The following is a 20,107-nucleotide window of genomic DNA, read 5'->3' as shown; positions in this document are numbered from 1 at the left end:
AATTGTTCAAGGCTCAGACTTTAAAAACAATGTCTTCTTTAATTATCATGTTGCTATTGGCCAGCTACTTCGTCTCTGATTGCTAGAGCACAGACCTTTGCAGATACAACTCTGTTCCAATGTCATAAATGCCCGCTGTTGTTCCCTGTTATAAAATACCTTCTTCTCTCTCAGACAATGGGTGCAGAAGGGTTTTTAGACCCCTGGACCTGCCAGGCAGTGCCCTAAGTGTTTTCCTTGAAGATGCAGGCTGTCACTCATCCTTACAAGCTAGCTCTGTCTTCTCCTCACAGCAGTTAGGACTTAGGTCCCTGCCCTATTTTATACAAGAAACACAGCCATTCACAGCATTTGGAAATGTTTTTAGAATACACTTTATTACAGATCCCAAAGGAGAAACAGTAAAGAAGTCTTACGGTACACATTTTCAGCAAACCGCTGCAAACATCCAAATCAGAGTTGACTCTCCCTGACCCCTCCAGGAGTTTTTACCCGTCGTAACCCAGAGAGGACCTGGCCCCACTGGTGGCTTTCCTTCCTCCAGTCACTCACCTGCAACCTGACTTGCCTACTTGTACAACAGTCCCCAGCAAATTAGAAGCCCTCTTTATAAAGTGAAGGGGAATTATGAATAACAATTTTATTTTCTTCTGTTACCTTCACACTAAATGGGCACAACGAGGCCTTGTAATGAGTTTCCTCACCCCCAGTTTACATTAAGGGAGCCCCAGGGACAAAGTCAGGTTTTCTCCAGAGCTTCATTCCATAGGACTACACAATGTCTATTTCCTTGTATAATCAAAAGGTATCTGTATAACTCTCGCATAAATGAGTGTGAGATACCCAAATCAAAATCCAGACAACTACAGATCCAGGGATGGCTTTTATAAGGCAAGACAGTGGGAAAAAACCCCACAGAATTATGTTTTTGTTTGTCTCTTTGTTTTAATAATGAAGGAAATGATCTCAAGTTCAAATCCAGCTTTGAAGTTTTCTTCCCACCTGAGTCACATCAAAAGAAAAAAAAATCATTTTTAAGCATCAAGAATTTATGTAGAATAACAATAAGCCACACATTACTCCCCCCAGGCAGATGAAACAATTTTATTTCACAGTTGTCTTCTTTTTTTTTAAATTTTATTTATTTATTTGACAGAGAAATCACAAGTAGGCAGAGAAGCAGGCAGAGAGAGAGGGAAGCAGGCTCCCTGCTGAGCAGTCAGCTCAATGCGGGGCTCAATACTAGGACCCCAAGATCATGACCCAAGCCGAAAGCAGAGGCCTAACCCACTAACCCACTGAGCCACCCAGGTGCCCCCTCACAGTTGTCTTTAAAACCACAAAGACACTATGTTCTTCATATAAAAACATTAGTACAGATAACTATACTTTCTAGAAAATGATGGTATAGAGCCTGTCAAAGAAAAATGCACACACCATTATATGATTTCAGACAAGTTGCTTGGGAAAAAACACACATGGACTGATTCCCGAAACATACCATAGGACGACCCCGCATCTTTTGGTTCACAGTATAGATTATAATCACCAGTAGTGTTCCTGCATTCTTACAGGCTTGATAATAAGCATATAGACTGGTTTATGACTTAATGTTGCTTCAGTTCATCAGCCCTTTCTGCAGGTTCATCAGCAGGTTGAGCAGGCTGTGCCCTTCTCTGTGGTCTTTCTTCAAGACCTTCCAGGAATGGAGATACATCATCATCATCAGATACGTCATCATCATCATCATAAACTCCCAAGTTTTTACCAACAATTCCAATGGAAACATTCTTTGTAGTTAGGTCCTGTTCTGCAGGAAGTGTCCCTTGTAAGACATGCAGAACACGTTTAACCAGTTCATTCAAATTGCATTCCATAAACCCAGAGATGTGTCTCTCCAGGTAAGTACAAGCTGAGAGAGAACGGGCTCCAATGGACAGGACTCTACAGTCAAAATAGTCAGCAGATGGACAGGTATGGAAAATGTGAGGGCCCATATCATCATAACCAGCAATAAGCAGTCCAACACCATATGGTCTCTGGCCATATTGTTGTGTTGGTGTCTGGGTCTTGCCTCCAATTAGAGATACAAGATGAGACCCAGGAAGAGGTGTGTCAAATACAAATCTGGAATCCAAATGCTCCTGGAACATAACATTACAGAACAGTCTAGCATCGGCAGTAAGTCCTGTAACTGACATACCGATATGCTTGTCCACATGGAGAATTTCTTTCTGATGAGTTACAAGCTCTGACTGTGCTCTCTTCAATGCAACCAACACGGCATGGGGTTTTGATTTCAAACCAGCTGTGGCTGAATCTTGTTTGACAACTTCCACTGCCTACTCAATTGGATGAATCCTTCCCTGAGGGCTCCAAACAGTGACCTCATTGTCATATTGGTTGCAAAACAGGGTTCCAGTGCGGATCTGGCTGCAGCTTCCTGCACAAGTGTGGACTGAGGAACGCTAAGCCACAGATTCTTAACCCCAACATTTATAAAGATGCATGCAAGGGGCCTGGGTGGCTCAGTCAAGCATCTGCCTTCTGCTCGGGGCGTGATCTCAGGGTCCTGGGATCGAACCCCGAATCGGGCTCTCTGCTCAGCATGAAGCCTGCTTCTTCCCCTCCCACACTCCCTACTTGTGTTCCCCCTCTTGCTGTGTCTCTCTCTGTCAGATAAATAAATAAATAAATCTTAAAAAAAAAAGATGCATGCAATATAAACATACACGTAAAAGAAAAAGGGAACACTAGGTATTTCATTGAACAAAAACCTGTCGTCAATGTTAGTAGAAGAAACTGATGTGGTAAAAAAGGCCTAGCAGGAAAAGACCTAGTAAATACATCATAAACACTGACACTGCTGTGGTGCGTGATTCTGGTGTGTGTATAATCTTGTATCTATACCAGATTAAGGTTAAGTGTGTAGTAATAATACTAAGGTTTGGCAAATGGCTATAATGGAAGAAGGGAACTGCAATTATTTAATCTGAAAATAGAAATCTGAGGAGAAAATCAATAGGTATTCTATTAAAGATCTACCAAAAGCAGACACATTTAAGACAAATTAGAAGGCATTTCTTAAGTAGCAAAATCACGGCATTCTGGAATGTAATGCCAAGGAAGGTAGGCAGTCTCCTTCCATAGGGGTTGTTTGTTTGAAGGGAAGGAACGATCACCACCTCTCTTTCAGAAGCTAAGGTGATTTTGTTTTGTCTGGAGAGGATTAAATGATCTCTCCACTATCAGTTTATACTGTAGGTACACTGTGCTCTGTGTTATTTTTCAGATGTTCTTAAAGACAGCGGAAGACCAAGACGCACTTTTCAGAAGGAAATTCGGAGGTTTACTTCTAGTCATATTACCTATAATTAACTAATTTTGGATTTTTAAAATTTCTTATAGTACTTTTGCATAATTATTTCTCTTATTTACTAAAAAAAAATTACCAGAGAATCATAAGCTATCTTCTAAAAGCCTTGGAGACCGCTGTATTTTGGAATTCAGTACTTTTCTAAATTTGAAAAGATAATCTGGCACAAATACCATATATTATGTGACACCTCGAGCAGAGCCACAGCAGTGTCCATAATCAAACATGTTAATATCTTTGCAGTGACTCACAAAAACATTCACACTAAGTGAGGAAAAGACTATAAATAGTTTCACATCAATATAGGCTATATTTTCCCATCAAATAAGTTACAAAAATCTTTGGTTTTCAGAATGGGTTACATGACAAAGTATAGAATGCCCAATTAAGTTTGAATTTTGGATAAACAACAAATAAGTTTTTGGATATGTCCCAAATATTACATTGAACCTACTTACACTAGAAATGTTATTTAGTGTTTATACAAAACTCAAATTTAGCTGAATTTCTTGGTTGGTTTGTTTGTTTGTTTGTTTTCAAGATCTGGTTTTTATATTTCAGAATCCCAACAAGTGATTGTGGACCTGTTTCTAGAAATGTACTAATTGAAATACTATTTTTTAATTAACATACAATGTATTACTTGCTCCAGGGGTACAGGTCTATGAATCATCAGTCTTACACATTTCACAGCACTCACCATAGCACATACCCTCCCCAGTGTCCATCACCCAGCAACCCTAACCCTCCCACCCCACCACCCCCCAGCAAACTGTGAAACCATAAGAGACTCTCCTAATTGAAATACTATTAACAGCTATCCTAGGAGAAAAGTTTGGTTTGGGTATTTTTAAGGGGGTCACAAAAAGCAAAGTTTTTAAAATATGCTATCAATAACATGTAAAAAAATAAGACCTGTGCAAATGCACCCATATTAACAACTCAAGATATTTTAAAAGTTAGAAGTAGCATGGCTACTCCAAAAATGATTTCAATTTGCATCTCCTTCTGGCTCCACCTTAAAATTCTTCACCTATAAAACATTCCTTTAATAAAATTCATGAAATTCTCATGTAACAAAGATATAGCTCCATCTAATGGAAAAAATATCCAATTACAGCCCTTCATGAAGCTAGGACTATTGTGTAAAACTATAAAGCGTATGTAGACTATATACAGTCATACACACACACACACACACACACACACACACACACACAGAGTGGATGCTTTTCTGTGCCTCTCTGGTTTTTTTTTTTTGAAGCCAGAAAGGACCCAAAAGTAAAGTAGTCATAGCTTTTGCAAGATCTGCTCTTTTACTTATATTGGACTCTGAAATATAAAAACGTAAGTATATTTATATTTCATAGTCTATTTTTTATATATATGTATATACATATTCATACATGTAAATATAAATATAAATATTACACTTTCTTGTGTAAGCCTTCTAGGCCAAGGGCTTGAGGGTCCTATAAAGCCTTGTGAATTTGAAGGGGAGCAGAATATGTCACCCCAAAATATGCCACTTTGGCATATAGATTATCTTGAATTAAAATTACTTGAGAAACAGTCAGTACAAGGATAATCAGAACCTCCTCTGTGCCCCCTGAGAACAGAAAATAAATTCCCCATGTGAAAGTCACCTTAATTGTACTAAGAGGATAGGAAGGATTCTTATCACCAAAGACACAATTTAGGGCTGAGAAGGTTACAAAAACAAATCTTGTTACTTCTTTATTAATTTGCTACCCTAAACCCAAACCCCTTTGCTTTGTCAATTCTTCACAAATTCATTGTTTCCTTATCTAAAAGGCATAAAAGCTTCCTGCTTTGGTCACTGTTTTGAATATTTCATATTTTTATGGGGTTCTTGTGCATGCAAAATTAAATTTGTTTTTCTCCTGTTAACCTGTCCTCTGTCAATTTAAGTATTAAGTTAGTTAAAGAACCTAGAAGGGAAGAAAGAAAAATTTTTCTTCCCTTAAAAATTGCATGCGAAATATTGTATAACTTGAATGTGTGCATTTTTCTGGAGAGAGATTTAGATCCTTCCTAAAGGAGCCAATGATCCACTAAAGGTTACAAAGTTTTTGCTGTACTACCACGTGCTTCTCCCCAGGGACTATTTGCCTTCCCTCCACTGTTTTTCCCAGATGACCACAAACTAACCCAATACCAGAAGTTCCTTCTTGCTGCTGGCTGGGCTCCGCGCTTAAATACTGAGCCTGAACCAAACACAGGCTTCACTATCAACAAGAAAGAGCCTGCCCCATGAAGTTTACAGGCCTTTTTCTTTTCTTTTTTCTTTTTTTTTAAGATTTTTTTTTTTTTTGAAGTGATTTCCACACCTAATGTGGGGCTCAAACTCACATGCATTTTTAAAACAAATAACAGCAAGATCTAGCAGATGTGGAACCAGGGACTAAAGGTAGGGTCAGAGACAAAGGGCATTAAAATAAGCAAGTCATTCTTTCAAAATTTTCAGTTTATCTCATTAGCCTTCTTGTTAAAATAAAGATAGTTCAGCTTTCCTACTGATACCATTTTTCTGAAATTTTATTAATTTATCACCCCATTTAGAAGGGAAAACCTTCTATTCTGGAAGCACTTAAGTTGACATTTCTCAGTATTAATTTTATTTATAAATAAGCCACGTCTTCCTTGTATAAGGTATTTGAATAAGAACTGTTATAATCAAAGGTTGATTTATTTTGGAAATATCTCCCTCTTGAGGTCATTATTATTTATGCCTCAGGAGATTATAAACTTGAGCACTCTGTTAGATACCAGTGGGTAGAAACGGAGGTTAAATAGGGCAAACGTCTTGGAGAACACTCTAGAAGCACCTATTAACATTACAAAACCCATAAAGACTAAGGTCTGTAGGCAAGGACAGTCTTGCAAGCAATATGTGGTCACTAAAACTATAAGCCACCTAATGTCCAGCACTGGGTAACTAGTCAAAGTGTGCTAATAATGCTCACCACAATGAAATAACATGGACTTCCTAAAAGCTAGAAAATCTATGAGTACTGACATGGATTTCTCTCTCCTAGACATGCTTGCACATACATTTATACATATATAAAATTGTCTCCAGATGAATATTGGTAACAGTTGTTGCCTCAGTGAGAACAAACCAGTCTGCAGGGGTCAGGAAGAAGACATACTTTTCACTGTATACCCTTTTACGTATGAACTAAATTTTTAGCCATCTATTTGTATTATTTGTAAATTTTAAAAATCCAGCAAATTAAATGTTGCATATTTTTGAAGTAGAAATTAATTACAAAAAGTGCACAAGTCATATGTGTAAAGGACAACAAATGTTTACAAAGTTAACATATCCAGGTAACAAAAACTCATACTGAGGAAAAAAGCACTATCAGTATTTATTTAAAAGAAAATCCCAGACATTTTATCGTTTTATCTATAAATATTTCAGTATGTATCGTTTGTGAAAGAACTGCAATCTAAAATGGAACCAGAGGAAATGAGAGAGAATCTCACACACGTACCTTTAGGAAAACAAGACTTAAGAACTGAGAGACTGATTTCCTGCAAATGCCTGATTTACGGAAGACTGACATTTAGCTCCTGACCAGTGAACATCCACCAAGAAACTCTTGCCTTCCTCAAGCCAATGAACTTACTGTGTGGACTCTGGCTGGACTCCCCCTTTGCACTCCTTGCCCATAAATACAGTCCACCCCAAACAAACTCACCTGTACCTTGTGGAGCATACATTTTCCAAACTGCAGTTCCTCCGCTAATAAACTCTATTACTAATAACTTAGCTTGCCTCAGCTTACCTTTTTATTTCAGTTGATTCTTAACAGATAAAAATATAACCTTGGGGCGCCTGGGTGGCTCAGTGGGTTAAGTCGCTGCCTTCGGCTCGGGTCATGATCTCAGGGTCCTGGGATCAAGTCCCGCATCGGGCTCTCTGCTCAGCAGGGAGCCTGCTTCCTCCTCTCTCTCTGCCTACTTGTGATCTCTCTCTGTCAAATAAATAAATAAAATCTTTAAAAAAAAATAACCTTAATGCCATGACCAAACCCAATAAAGTTCACAATAATTAAATTTTTAAATGCTTAATGCTTACATTTTTTAATACTCAGTTCATGTTCAATTTTCTTTGCTGCCTCAGAAATGTCATTACATTTGATTTGTTTGACTCATAATCCAAACAGGTATACACATTATATTTGGTTTATTTTTCTTTTAAGTCTCTTTATTCTGCAATAGTCCCATCCCTTTTGGTTAATGCTACTTTGTTGTGGAAGAAACTGGCCATTTATCTTGCAGAATGTCTCACATTCTGGATATGGCTAATTGATTGAATCCTCCTGGTGGGATTTAACATGTTCTTTATCCACTGCATTTTTTGGGAGCCAGTAGATAGACCTGAGAATATGCTTCTTGAGTTGGTAAGTAAAAATGTTCTACCATGTTGAGGAAATGCTATAGATTTTTGTAAACCAATGCACAGAGGCTCACAAATAATGACCTGAAAAGTCCCCAAGCAAGGAAATGTTTAATTTTGCTGAAGTGAGCATTGCCCCATGTGTTTTGTTGTTGTTGTACCACCCATTACATTCACATGGAACCAGAGTCTTGTCTTACACAGTCCGATAACTCTAGGCGGAGATCTCAATGGTCTTTTCTGAGTTCTGTGATGTTGTGTAGTATAAGACGCACTGCAGATGCTCACGAGAGTGTGTTCGTAGATTAATCCAACAGATGTTAATTGTGTTTTCCATTTACAGAGTACTATACTTTCGACTACTGTTTCTGTTCTCAAGAAGATTGAATTGGTAAGTCAGCATGTGTTCAAGAAGCAAATGCACATGCTCCCTTAAAGCGTGAAGGCAGTAAAAAACCCAGCTGTGCATGTTATGGAATTACAGAGTAGAGTGGCTTGGTGGGGTTCATCATGTAAACGCCAACAGCAAGATCAGCTTTGGAGCTTAGCAACAAGAATTGGCAGCAGATCTGAGCTGATGAAGACCCGGCCCAGGAATAGCAAAGGACTCTCGTGGCTGATGAGGGATACAGTTTAAGATTAAAACGAGATGTTCCCGCTGCTAAACTTAGTGAAAGCCTGGGTAGGTTCCATTCAAGATAATTTCTTTGTAGGTAAACTGCTCTGTTTTGTTTTCTCTCCTAAAAAATCTCTTAGGATTTTCTATTTATCCTGTGGAGTTCTGAAACTTTTTCAGGATGTGTCTAAGTATGAGTTTTTCCATATGAACATCTTGCCTGGCTTACCGCTCTCCCTTGAAGTGTGGGGATTCAAGTTTCCTTTAGGCTGAGGAAAACTTTCTTCTGTTCCTTGTATTTCCATTTCTGGGGCAGTTGTTTCAATTTGTTCATCCCATTTGTTTTTCTGTGATGTTGTTTGTTTTGTTCATTTTGGGTGATCTTTGGTTGATCCTTCCACATTTATGAATAAAAAATCAGGTTAATTAGTTGACTTGGGACCCATTTGCAGTTTTAGGAGTTTACCCAGAAATGTACACGGAGATCAAGTTGACCTCGAAGTATTCACAGGCTAGTGAGGAAGGAAAACAAGTAAACAAAAAATCTGTCAAAATGTCAGCACACCTGTGTTGCAGTTTGAGCAAAGAGAAAAAGGTGGTGGGATTAGTTTATGTGACAGAGGGGTCCAAGTGTGCTTCTCCCACAACTTCCGTAGCTGTCTTCAGCTCCTCCAGGGTTGGGCTGGAAATGCAGGCAGGCCGCAGAAAAAAGGGAAGAGCAGAAAAGTTCTGACTTAAGAACTATGGTTTGGTGGTGTGGCTCTCTGGACAAGAAGTTTAAGACTTTTTCTTTCTCTTGGAGGATACGCTTCTGAATTTCTCAAAGATTTATCACTGTGAATCCTTAGCTGCAACAGTTGTGACACAGGCAATGCATTTTCCTAGACTTTACACTTACTACCTATAGCCCCTGAGTATTTGGTGACACATTCTACAGATTCTTTTCACTTGAGAACCCATCTCTCTTCCAAGTAGTTCTCTTAGGTAGACAAAAACCTCACCCAGACCTGGTCTTTCCCTATGGACCACATCTGTTCCAGAAGAAACACTAGTTCATCCCTGCATTTGTGGAAACTCACCTCTCATCACTCTGTCGTTGTAGGTAAACAGCTCTGGCCACTGCCTTTGGCCTGAGTTTCCCAAGGGTGAGTCAAACATGCAGGAGTCTTCAATTTCTCATATGTCCTGCAAGCAGGTAGTGAACTAAGGCTTACAAAACTGGAACCTGAGCAGCTCTTCTGTAAGCTCTGCAGAGACTGTAAACACCTCACTTTGGAAAGTGGGCACATTTGGCAACTTTAGTTTTGTTCTGTTTGGGGGGCCTCAACTGAAAAGGGAAAGACAAGGTCCCATTATAAAAGCTTGTTTCATGCCTAAATGAAAAGTACAGAGGTGATGAAATAAGGAATCTTACCTGCTGTTCCTTCCAAGCAGTGGGCCAGCTCTCATGACTGATTTTATTACAACAAATGTGTTTGCCAGACAGCCTCTATCAAGCCAGTTTTTGGTCTCAGGCAGGGTAAAAACAACAACAACATCAAAAAAACCACAACCAAACAAATGGAAACTAACCTTGGTTCCCCAAGAAGCTGAAGGGAGCCAGTTGAATGTACATCACTATGAGAAAGGATTACCTGGCAGAGAGGAGGTTAGAAACATGTTTACATTAAGCCATTTACAGAGCCATCAGCATTGAAGTCAAACAGGCCTGGATTGAGGTTTTAATTTGGAACTTATTTGCTCTGTGACCATGGGTGTTTAGCAATCTCAGCTCTTGCTTTCCTGATTTGTCTGAAAGGGAAGTAACAGCTAACTTGCAGGATGGCTACAGAGATTAAATGAGATATAGGATATAAAGATTCTGAAAGAGAAGGCCCCCAATGAACAGTAGCCACTGAACCACCCCTCCATAGCCTAGAATCCCTTTGTTATTCTTTGTTCCATTAATTCCTACCTTTCCTTAAATAGAGCTCAGGGTCAGCCTCATCCTCCAGAAGGCTTTTCTGGATTCCCTTTCCCACTACTCATGGTATAGGTGCTTCCAAAGCACCTTGTTATTGTTGGGTCTGTAATCAAAAGAGCGAGACTGATACAAAGCGAAGGTCAAGCAAAGCTCTATTTCGCACCAAGCATCGAGAATCAAACTGACCGGCCAGGACCCTCTCTTACAAAGAGGCGACCTCTCTCTGCCTTACAGACTAGCTTTTAAGGGCAAAGGCCACGTGGTTGGGCCTGGCCATGCACAGGTGGCCAATGAGATTGTAACACACAGAGAAAGCTACACAGTCACGCTAGGTCACACATAAGTGACCAACTGAATTACAATTTACCTTATAGTAGATATTTGAACTAGCCTATCATCTTGGTCAGAATTGGCGCCCAAAAGGCACCCAAAGGGCGGGGCCCATACTCCTTGTAGCTAGGGAGACAGTATAATCTCCCACTGATTGGATACCTCCACCTGGCCTGACCCACCCTTGTATTTGGGCTTTGTTACCTGGGACTGGTTTCCGGGACTTGTTTTTAAGTAGGTTCCCCAGGGCTGCGGGGGGAAGGGGGGGGGGGAGGTTGTCAAGGGCAGTTTAAGTTTTACTGCATACACAACAAAATCACTGTTTAACCGGATAGAGCTGCTCTGGTTAAATAGGCCCTTACAGTTATGTCTCTATCATGGCACTAACCACACTTACCTGATTGTTCCTATGTTTGCTTCCCCCATTAGAACTGCAGGCTCCCTGAGTACAGAGAGCATATCTAAGTCACCCATAAGCTCTCAGGACAGGGCCCGGCAGAACAGAAATCAACAACCACACAATTGTGACATGGGTGGGATCTGTGTAATTTACCATCCTGCTTCAGAGAGATACAGAAAGAGCATTTGTATGTTAATAGATCCTGGGACGCCTGGGTCACTCAGTAGAGTAAGCATCTGTTTTAGGTTCGGGTCATGATCCCAGGTTCCCAGGATCAAGTCCTGCATCAAGCTCCTTGCTCATAGGGAGCCTGCTTCTCCCTCCATCTGCTCTGCCTGCCACTCCCCGTTTATGCTCTTTCTCTGAAAAATACATAAATAAAATCTTAAAAGAAAATAGATTTCTCCCTTGGGGGAATCAATCATCCAATCAATCATAACTGAGAACAGTAGATCTCTGATTCCCAGTCTGGGTTTTTAAATCATAGAAACCTAGAGCAGGGAAAAACTTTCGAGAGTACCACATCAAGCTGGGGAGGGGCATATGCTACTCTCAAGGAGTGTGCATGTCTTTAAAAAAAAAAAAAGGCTTATTTAACACTGTAAGTTTACATTTGGGAAATTTAAAGAATCTTACTTTGCTGTGTTTTGGACTAGAAATCCCAAAAAACCTTGGTTGGTGTGCATATATATGCATCAGTTGTATCATGGGGAGGACAATCAGAACTGCATAGGGCAACACCAAGTATCTGTTTATCAAAAGGAGGCAGGTTACTAAACTACTAAACAATGGCCTGTTGGCGACTACTTCACATACAGATCTGCCACTGCAAAGAGAGCGGTGTTCAAGGTTACAGGGCTAGGAGGCAGCATAGGCAGTCTCCACCTCCAGATTAGTTCTCCTCTACTGCCCCATGCCTGACTATGGCCTTGTGCAGAGAAGTGGCTCAGCCCCAGGATGGGAGAAGCACTGGGTGAGGACTGAGAGATGGATGACATGGTGTGATCTTGGGCAAGCCAACATTTGAGACTTGTTTCCTCATATGTGAAGTGGAGAAGATAATATTCTGCCACCCAGGGCTGCTGACATATCAAAAAAGAAGAGAAGGTCCTTTATAATTTAAAAGAGGCCTTGCTGGCATTTAAATCATCCAGCTTACAAAAGAGTAGGCACAATTAAAGCAGTAAATGTAGACACTGCAATCACCACAGCATAACCACAAAGGATTTCTAGATGAGTAGGAAAATCAATGCTAATTAGAACTTCCTCACTACTTCTTAGTCAGGGGGTAATGGTGTAAGTGGGTAGCTACACAGAAAAAAAGAAATGTAAACTGGATTTACTTGTCAAACTATAAACCAGGATAAATTTAAAATAGAAGGTAGACTTAAATTTTGAAAGCAAAACCACACATGCAGTGGAAGAAAACCTGAATGAAGTCTTCTAAAACCTAGAAATGGGAAAAACTTTTCCAACTGCGGCTCAAAATCCTGAAGTAATGGGGTGCTTGAGTGGCTCAGTGGATTAAGCCTCTGCCTTCAGCTCAGGTCATGATCTCAGGGTCCTGGGATTGAGCCCCCCAACACGCTCTCTGCTCAGTGGGGAGCCTGCTTCCCCATCTCTGCCAGCCTCTCTGCCTACTTGTGATCTCTTTCTCTCTCTCTCTGTCAAATAAATTAAAAAATCTTTAAAAAAATTCCAAACTAATGAAGAAAAGATTAGTAGATTTAATTACATAAAAATAATGCCTCTAGAGCAACAGGACAAAACGAACACCATAAATATGGGGAAAAGACAAGTGACAAATTGAAAAGAAAATGTGCAACATGCATCACAGATGAGGGTTTAATAGCCTTATTATGGAGTGAGCTTCTCAAAATAAAGAATAAAAAGACCAAGAATCCATATATGTCCTACAGATATCAACAGGTGGCCCACAGAAAAAGAAATGCAAACGGTCCTTACCTTTGAAGTGGCACTCATTCTCACTCGTAAGAGAAATGAAAATCTAGACTATCTTGAAAACCATTTCTCATCTATCAGATACACCAAAAAATGTAAAATGGACACTATACTCTGTTGGTAAGTCCACAGGAAAAAGGACATTTTCATACATTGCTGGCAGGAATGATAGTGGAGGGAGGGGAATTTGGCAATATGTACTGAAATTACACATTCATTTATCTTTTTACATAGGAATCTCACTTCTACGAATCCACTCCAAAGATCTGACAGCAAAAGTAAGAAAAGACATGTGCAGGAGGTTTTTCATTACAGCACTCATTATAGCAAAAGGTTGGAAACAACTCAAATGCCCATCAGTAGGGAACTGATTGAATAAACTATGCTATATTCACAAAGAAGTGACTGATTCCAGGATATTATTAAGTGAAAAAAGATAATGTACAGTAAGCTATCATTTAAATAATAGTATATACCTTTATAAAAAATGGATGGATAAACCAAAAATTTCTTCTTAAGTGGCTATGTGCAGGGGGAGAGAGGCCCTGGAATGAAGGGGACTAATACATACTTTGTAAACATAATTTATTTTGGACTTTGGAACCTTGTAAATATTTCATTGAATTATAAAATCATTGAATTATAAAATACTTTTAAGTTTTAAAAATCCAAAGTAAAATGAAACAAATAAACCTGTATATGAAGTTTGTGTCAAAACCAGAGAAAGATGAATCATTTCCAGTGGCTTTCAAACATAGGACTTCGTTCATTCCTAGTGGGATATACCATTAGGACAAAAAGAACTGCAAAACGATCTTTTTTTGTTTTGTTTTGTTTTTATTTATTTGACAGACAGAGATCACAAGTAGGCAGAGAGGCAGGCAGAGAGAGGGGCGAAACAGGCTCCCTGCTGAGCAGAGAGCCTGATGCGGGGCTCGATCCCAGGACCCTGGGATCATGACCCGAGCCGAAGGCAGAGGCTTTAATCCACTGAGCCACCCAGGAGCCCCCAAAACGATCTTAATTGCAAAATAATTATATTATTGGTAGTAATATTGGTATTGCTTTTTGAGGGACAATTATGCACACATTGTGAGGTAAAGCAAACAAGTACTTATGTTGGCGTCACTGAAATTTTCGGCATGGAGAAAGTAAACAGGATGATACAACAGATGAGGTAAAAATCTGTCATGCTAAATTTGAACTGGAAGTGTCAATATATTAATTTCTTAAGTATTTTGAAAAACAAACATGTATTTCCTTGCTCTGTCCCCTTAAAAGGTCAAGAAACAATGACCAACACAGTAGCAGTGAACATGACTAGCACCTAGAGCACGATCCACAGCTCCTTGGAGAAATATATGATTCCAGATCTGGGGAAGAAAATTTGGGAGAGCTAGAACATTTTAGCATACTAGAAACCAAGGAAGCAATAAAACGTTAATGAGGTTATATTACAGTACTCAGGAGCCACGTTGAAGAGGCTCCAATTGGCCAAATATGGGACCATTTGAGAATCAATAAAAGTAATTATAATGGCTAAAACATATCAAATATTTTAACTTGAAAAATTAGTACATAATGGAAAAGAAGTATGTACTTATCCTACCTTCCTTATAGGAAGGAACTGTACCTTGAGGTTAATAAGGAAAGTACCTCTTTTAGGTGCATTCCAGCCAAAAAATGAAAAAAGAATGTTAAGAGTTTCCCCATTTGACAACCCCTAGGGAAATAATGAATCTAGGTAGTGGTCATCAGTGGTGCTAACATAACAAAAAGAGGAAAGCTAACATTTTATTACTCTTAATAGATGTACACAATGACAGCTATAAGTATTCTAGCAAAAAAAAAAAAATCAAACTTGAATCTAGTATTTGATTAAGCTTCTAGATCTAACTTGCAATTCACAGGAAACACAGCAAACAGAGGAGTATGTTAAATGACACCACTGGGATTGTAGATGTGTGTCATGGTAATTCAGATCGTAGAAAATTCTACAGAACAAATGATTCAATTTGATCAATAAATAAATTGGGGACTAGGGCGCAGGGAGAGAGGAAGGGGAGTTAGAATCTCTAGGTTAAAGGAGGCTTTAGAGACATCATTTCATTGCACACTTGGACCTTATTACAACCTGGATTTGCACAATTTAGAAGTTATGAGGTGTATGGGAAAATTGAGCCTTGATTGGATGTTGAATTACATTAAGAAAATACTGTTCAGGGGTGCCTGGGTGGCTCAGTGGGTTAAAGCCTCTGCCTTTGGCTCAAGTCATGATCCCAGGGTCCTGGGATCGAGCCCTGCATCAGGCTCTCTGCTGAGCAGGAAGTCTGCTTCTCCTGCTGACCTCTCTCCTCTCATGCTTTCTCTCTCATTCTCTCTCTCTCAAATAAATAAATAAATAAAACCTTTAAAAAAAATAAGAAAAAGAAAATATTATTCATTTGGAATAAGTGTGATAATAGCAGGATAGTTATACTTTAAGAGTCCTTATTTTTTAGACACTAAAATTTAAAGAAACAAACAGAAGTGTATGGATGCAATGAACAATAAATGAATAGTGACAGGAAAAGGCAACATACTGAAAGGGAGAAAATATTTGCAAATCATGTATCTAATAAACTCATACCAATAGCAAAAAAACAAAAAATCCAATTAAAAAATGGGCAGTCCGAATAGATATTTTTTCTAAGGAGATATATAAATGGCCAACAGTGATTATTAAACAATGATCATTAATCATCACTGAAATACAAATCAAAACCAAATGAGATATCACCTCATACCTGTTAAGAGGTGCTGTTAGCTGCTGTTAGCAGAAAGACTAGAAATAAGAAATGTTGGTAAAGATACAGAGAAAAGGGAACCTTCATTCATTACTGGTAGGACTGTAAACTGGTGCAGCCACTGTGAACAACAGTAAGGAGATTCCTCAAAAAATTACAAATAGAACTACTATATGATCCAGCAATTCCAATTCTGGGTATTTACGCAAGGAAAATGAAAACACTAAGTCAAAAGGATATATGTACCACCATGTTCACTGAAGCATTACTTACAGTAGCCCAGAAATGGAAACAACCTAAATGTCCACTGATAGATAAAGACATTGTGATATAAACACACAATGGAATATTACTCAGCCATAAAAAATGAAATATTGGTATTTTTTATAAGGATGGACCTCAAGGGCAATATGCTAAATGAAGTAAGTCCCAGAAAGACTAACACTGTTGATCTTTCTTATATGTGGAATCTATCTATCTGTCTATTCACCAAGACTATATATTTGAAGAACAGATTGGTGGTTGCCAGAGGTCCTATGTGTGGAGGACCAGCAGGTAGGGAATGGGAGATAAAGACCAACTGTTAAAAGAAGAAAGGAAACATGATACTCTTTTGCCCTAAACGAGGCAGGAAGGGAAAAGCATAAACAGAAAAAACGTGAAATAAAAATAGGGGAAATAGGTTCAAATAATAGTAATTGGTATTACCAATTATTATTACCAATTACCAATAACTGGATTACCAATAATAATTGGTAATCACAGGGAATGTAAATATTCATACAATGGAAAAACCACAGAAATCAAAACAAACTTACCAGATCTCTACGAATCAACACAGAACTCATAAACAGGGGCGCCTGTGTGGCTTAGTGGGTTAAAGCCTCTGCCTTCAGCTCAGGTCATGGTCTCAGGGTCCTAGGACTGAGCCTGCTTCCCTTCCTCTCTGCCTGCCTCTCTGACTACTTGTGATCTCTGCCAAATAAATAAATAATCTTTAAAAAAAAAAAACCTTATTAACAATTGTACTCAGTGTATAAAATAAATTCAAAAGGATATACATAGGTTGGGACCACTTTGTAAATTATAACAGGACACAGAACAATGTTATATATTATTTATGGATACAAATACATGTAGTAGAATTTGAAAGTAAGAACAGACAAAAAATTAAGAAATTAAAAAACAAAAAGCAGGTAGGTTAAAAAAAAACTTTTCAGTTCATAGAGATGCTGGAAGGCAAAGAAATTTGAGAATCTTTCAGCCCTTCAGAATAATGACTTTATTCTTTTTTTTTTTTTTTTAAAGATTTTATTTATTTGACAGAGAGAGACACAGAGGGGGAGTGGGAGAGGCTTCCTGCCAAGCAGGGAGCCCGACACAGGACTCAATCTCAGGAGCCTGGGATCATGACCTGAGCCGAAGGCAGATGCTTAACAACTGAGCCACCCAGGAGCCCCTAATGACTTTATTCTTCACAGCTTCCAAACTGTGAAGTCACTTGCCAGAATGCCTAGTCTGAGATTTCCTGATTTTCCATAGCTTCTTACCATAAACTAACAAAATATCCCACTATAAACATTCATTTAAAATATGTCAGATTACATTTCTCAGCTCAAGTCTACTAGTAGTTCCTCATTGTACTCAGGAAAATAGCTGAAGCAAATGGCCTGCATAGTTCTCCCTACTTCATACCCCTGTAGTATGTAGCCTCCAACATGGCCTTGGATAGATTTCCACCTCCTGGTGTTCAAACTCTTGCGCAATCCCTTCTCACTCTTCCAAGTTTGGTCTGTGTGCTCAATGGAATCAAGGAGAAGCAAATGCATAGAACTTCTGAGGCTGGGTTATAGACACTGGAGCCTCCGTCCTGGTTGCTTTTTCCCCCTGGCTTGGCTCACTCACTCTGGAAAAAATCACCTGCTATGTCATGAACGGCTCCATGCAGAATGCACCTGGCAAGAAGCTATATTCTACCATCAACCTTGTGTGGGAGCCTGGAAATAGATCATCCAGCTCCAGCCAAGCCCAAAGGAAAGATTTTTTAAAGGGCCAGAAAGTAAACAGTTCAGGTCTTGCAGGTTCTACTATCCCTATTGCAACTAGCCAACTCTGCCATTTTACACAATTCGAAAAATAACGTTCAGGACTGCAGTGCCTTTTAAACTTTACTTTGAAAAACAAGCAGTAGATTGCTAGCTTTTGTATGACTGCAGCCGAGTCTCACAGCTGACTACAACTTCATGAAATCCTCAGTCTGACCCGCTCAGCTAAACTGCTTCTTAGGTTCTTGAGCCTCAGAAACCATAAGCTGTTTTAGGTGCTAATGGAACTCATGCAACCCCATCCTCTACTTCCCCACCCACCGCCAAGCACATACACATACCCCTTTCACCTAATTTCACCTTCTACTCTCCACACACATTCAGCTCAGGTCAGAGATCTTCTTATTGTTCCTTGAATATACTAGATGCACCCCTGCCTCAGGGCCTTTGTTCTGCTAGTCTCTGCCTGCCTAGATGCTTCTCCCATAGGTATCTAATTGGATCCACTAGCTCCTTTAGGACTTTACACTGAGCCCTTCTAGGTAAAGGCTTTTCGGACTCCATTTACAAGTGCAACATACCTTCCTCCTTACTACATTCCCTATCTCCCTTATTCTTCTCATATCTATCATGTACCATACATCTTACTTTACTGTCTTCCTCCACTGGAGTATAAATTTCACAAAGACAAGTGTTTCTATTTGTGATACTGCACTATACAGCTGGCTTTCAACAGTTAAATAAATTTGCTTGTCTCAACTAACCTGCCAACTCCTTAAAGGCATAGTGTACACAGGCCTGAGCACATATTAATGTGAAATTAACTTTGGAAACTAATTTTAAACATCTGAATAACACATGAGATCATTTGGAAGGCACTCTAGAGAAGAATGGAGGCATTTGGTGTCTGCAATACTCAATCCTCACTGTACACTCCCAACAGGCAATTCCACCCCTCCCCATTACTACCACCTATGCACAGACCAGTGGACATCTTCACTTAAACCCTTCCTCAGGACATCTTGTGGAACACAAATTCAGCATAGCCTAAAATTAACTTTCCCCTTACTCCTGCCTTCTCCTATTGTGATCAGCAAATGCAAATCTTCTAGCCAATTATGTCACCCTCAACACTTTTCCCTACCACCAAGTTCCAGGTTTTATCCTCTGAACTCTCAAACTCTGTCCACTTCTTCCCATCTCCTCCAACACCCCAATGCTACCCACCATACCCACAGGATACTGCTATATAACTTCCTGTCTCCTTACATCTATGACCACTCTGAAAACCATTTTCCACAATGCAGCCATAGATCTTTTTCAAAATGGTCATCTCACTGGATCACATTACTGTTCACTCAAAATTCAGTAGCTTCCCATTCTCTCCAGATTAAAACATGTTTTTCTGTTCTGCATGGGCTGGTTTCCACCTTATCTTTCCAAATTCTCCTCATAACCACCACTCCATTCCATATGTACTCTCTACCAACCAGTTTCTTAGTGTGCTGAGAACTTCACCTATGATGTTCTGCCTGAAACACCCTTTACCCAGTTACTACCATGTCTGCTGTATGTCAGCTCAAATATTTCCTGTTACCTTGACTAGATCAAATTCCTTTTAGAAACGCCACTCCTCTGTTGTACTCAACAGTTTGTATGGCATTATTGGACCAGTGTTTCCCTAACCAGAGTAGGCTGTTGTTACTCCCTTGTATCCACAATGCTCAACAAAGGAATCTCAGGTGGATCTTGGTTACTGCTGGTAAAAAATGTGAACAATTCAAACAGAGCAGTTAAGAGGATATTACAGCTGTCTGGAAAGAACAAAGAAGTTGCTGCACTACAGCAGTACATTAATGTTGGAGGGTACTTCAACAAGTTCTTAATGATCAAGAAAATTGACACTCTTTTTTTTTTTTTTTTTTTAAAGATTTTATTTATTAATTTGACAGAGAGAAATCACAAGTAGACGGAGAGGCAGCCAGAGAGAGAGAGAGAGAGAGAGGGAAGCAGGCTCTCCGCTGAGCAGAGAGCCCGATGCAGGACTCGATCCCAGGACTCTGAGATCATGACCTGAGCCGAAGGCAGCGGCTTAACCCACTGAGCCACCCAGGCGCCCGAAAATTGACACTCTTGATGAAATTATTCCCAAAACCAATTATGTAAATCTGTACATTAGGCTGTAATAGTCAAGACATTA

At 39.4% G+C, this 20,107-nt stretch overlaps 1 protein-coding gene across 1 annotated transcript; it reads right to left on the bottom strand.

The window, feature by feature from the left end:
- Positions 1-1,298: 1,298 nt before the first annotated feature.
- Positions 1,299-5,923, bottom strand: LOC116590715 (proteasome subunit alpha type-1-like). Its single transcript, XM_032342908.1, is given in 2 exon segments — positions 1,299-2,468; positions 5,915-5,923. Coding segments are annotated over 2 exon segments (870 nt in total). The 3' UTR covers positions 1,299-1,607.
- Positions 5,924-20,107: the final 14,184 nt, after the last annotated feature.

Source organism: Mustela erminea, chromosome 1 (genome assembly GCF_009829155.1).
Source record: "Mustela erminea isolate mMusErm1 chromosome 1, mMusErm1.Pri, whole genome shotgun sequence".
Classification (NCBI taxonomy): Eukaryota; Metazoa; Chordata; class Mammalia; order Carnivora; family Mustelidae; genus Mustela; species Mustela erminea.
Note: the sequence above shows the minus strand (reverse complement) of the source record. Positions and strands in the feature narration are given on the sequence as shown.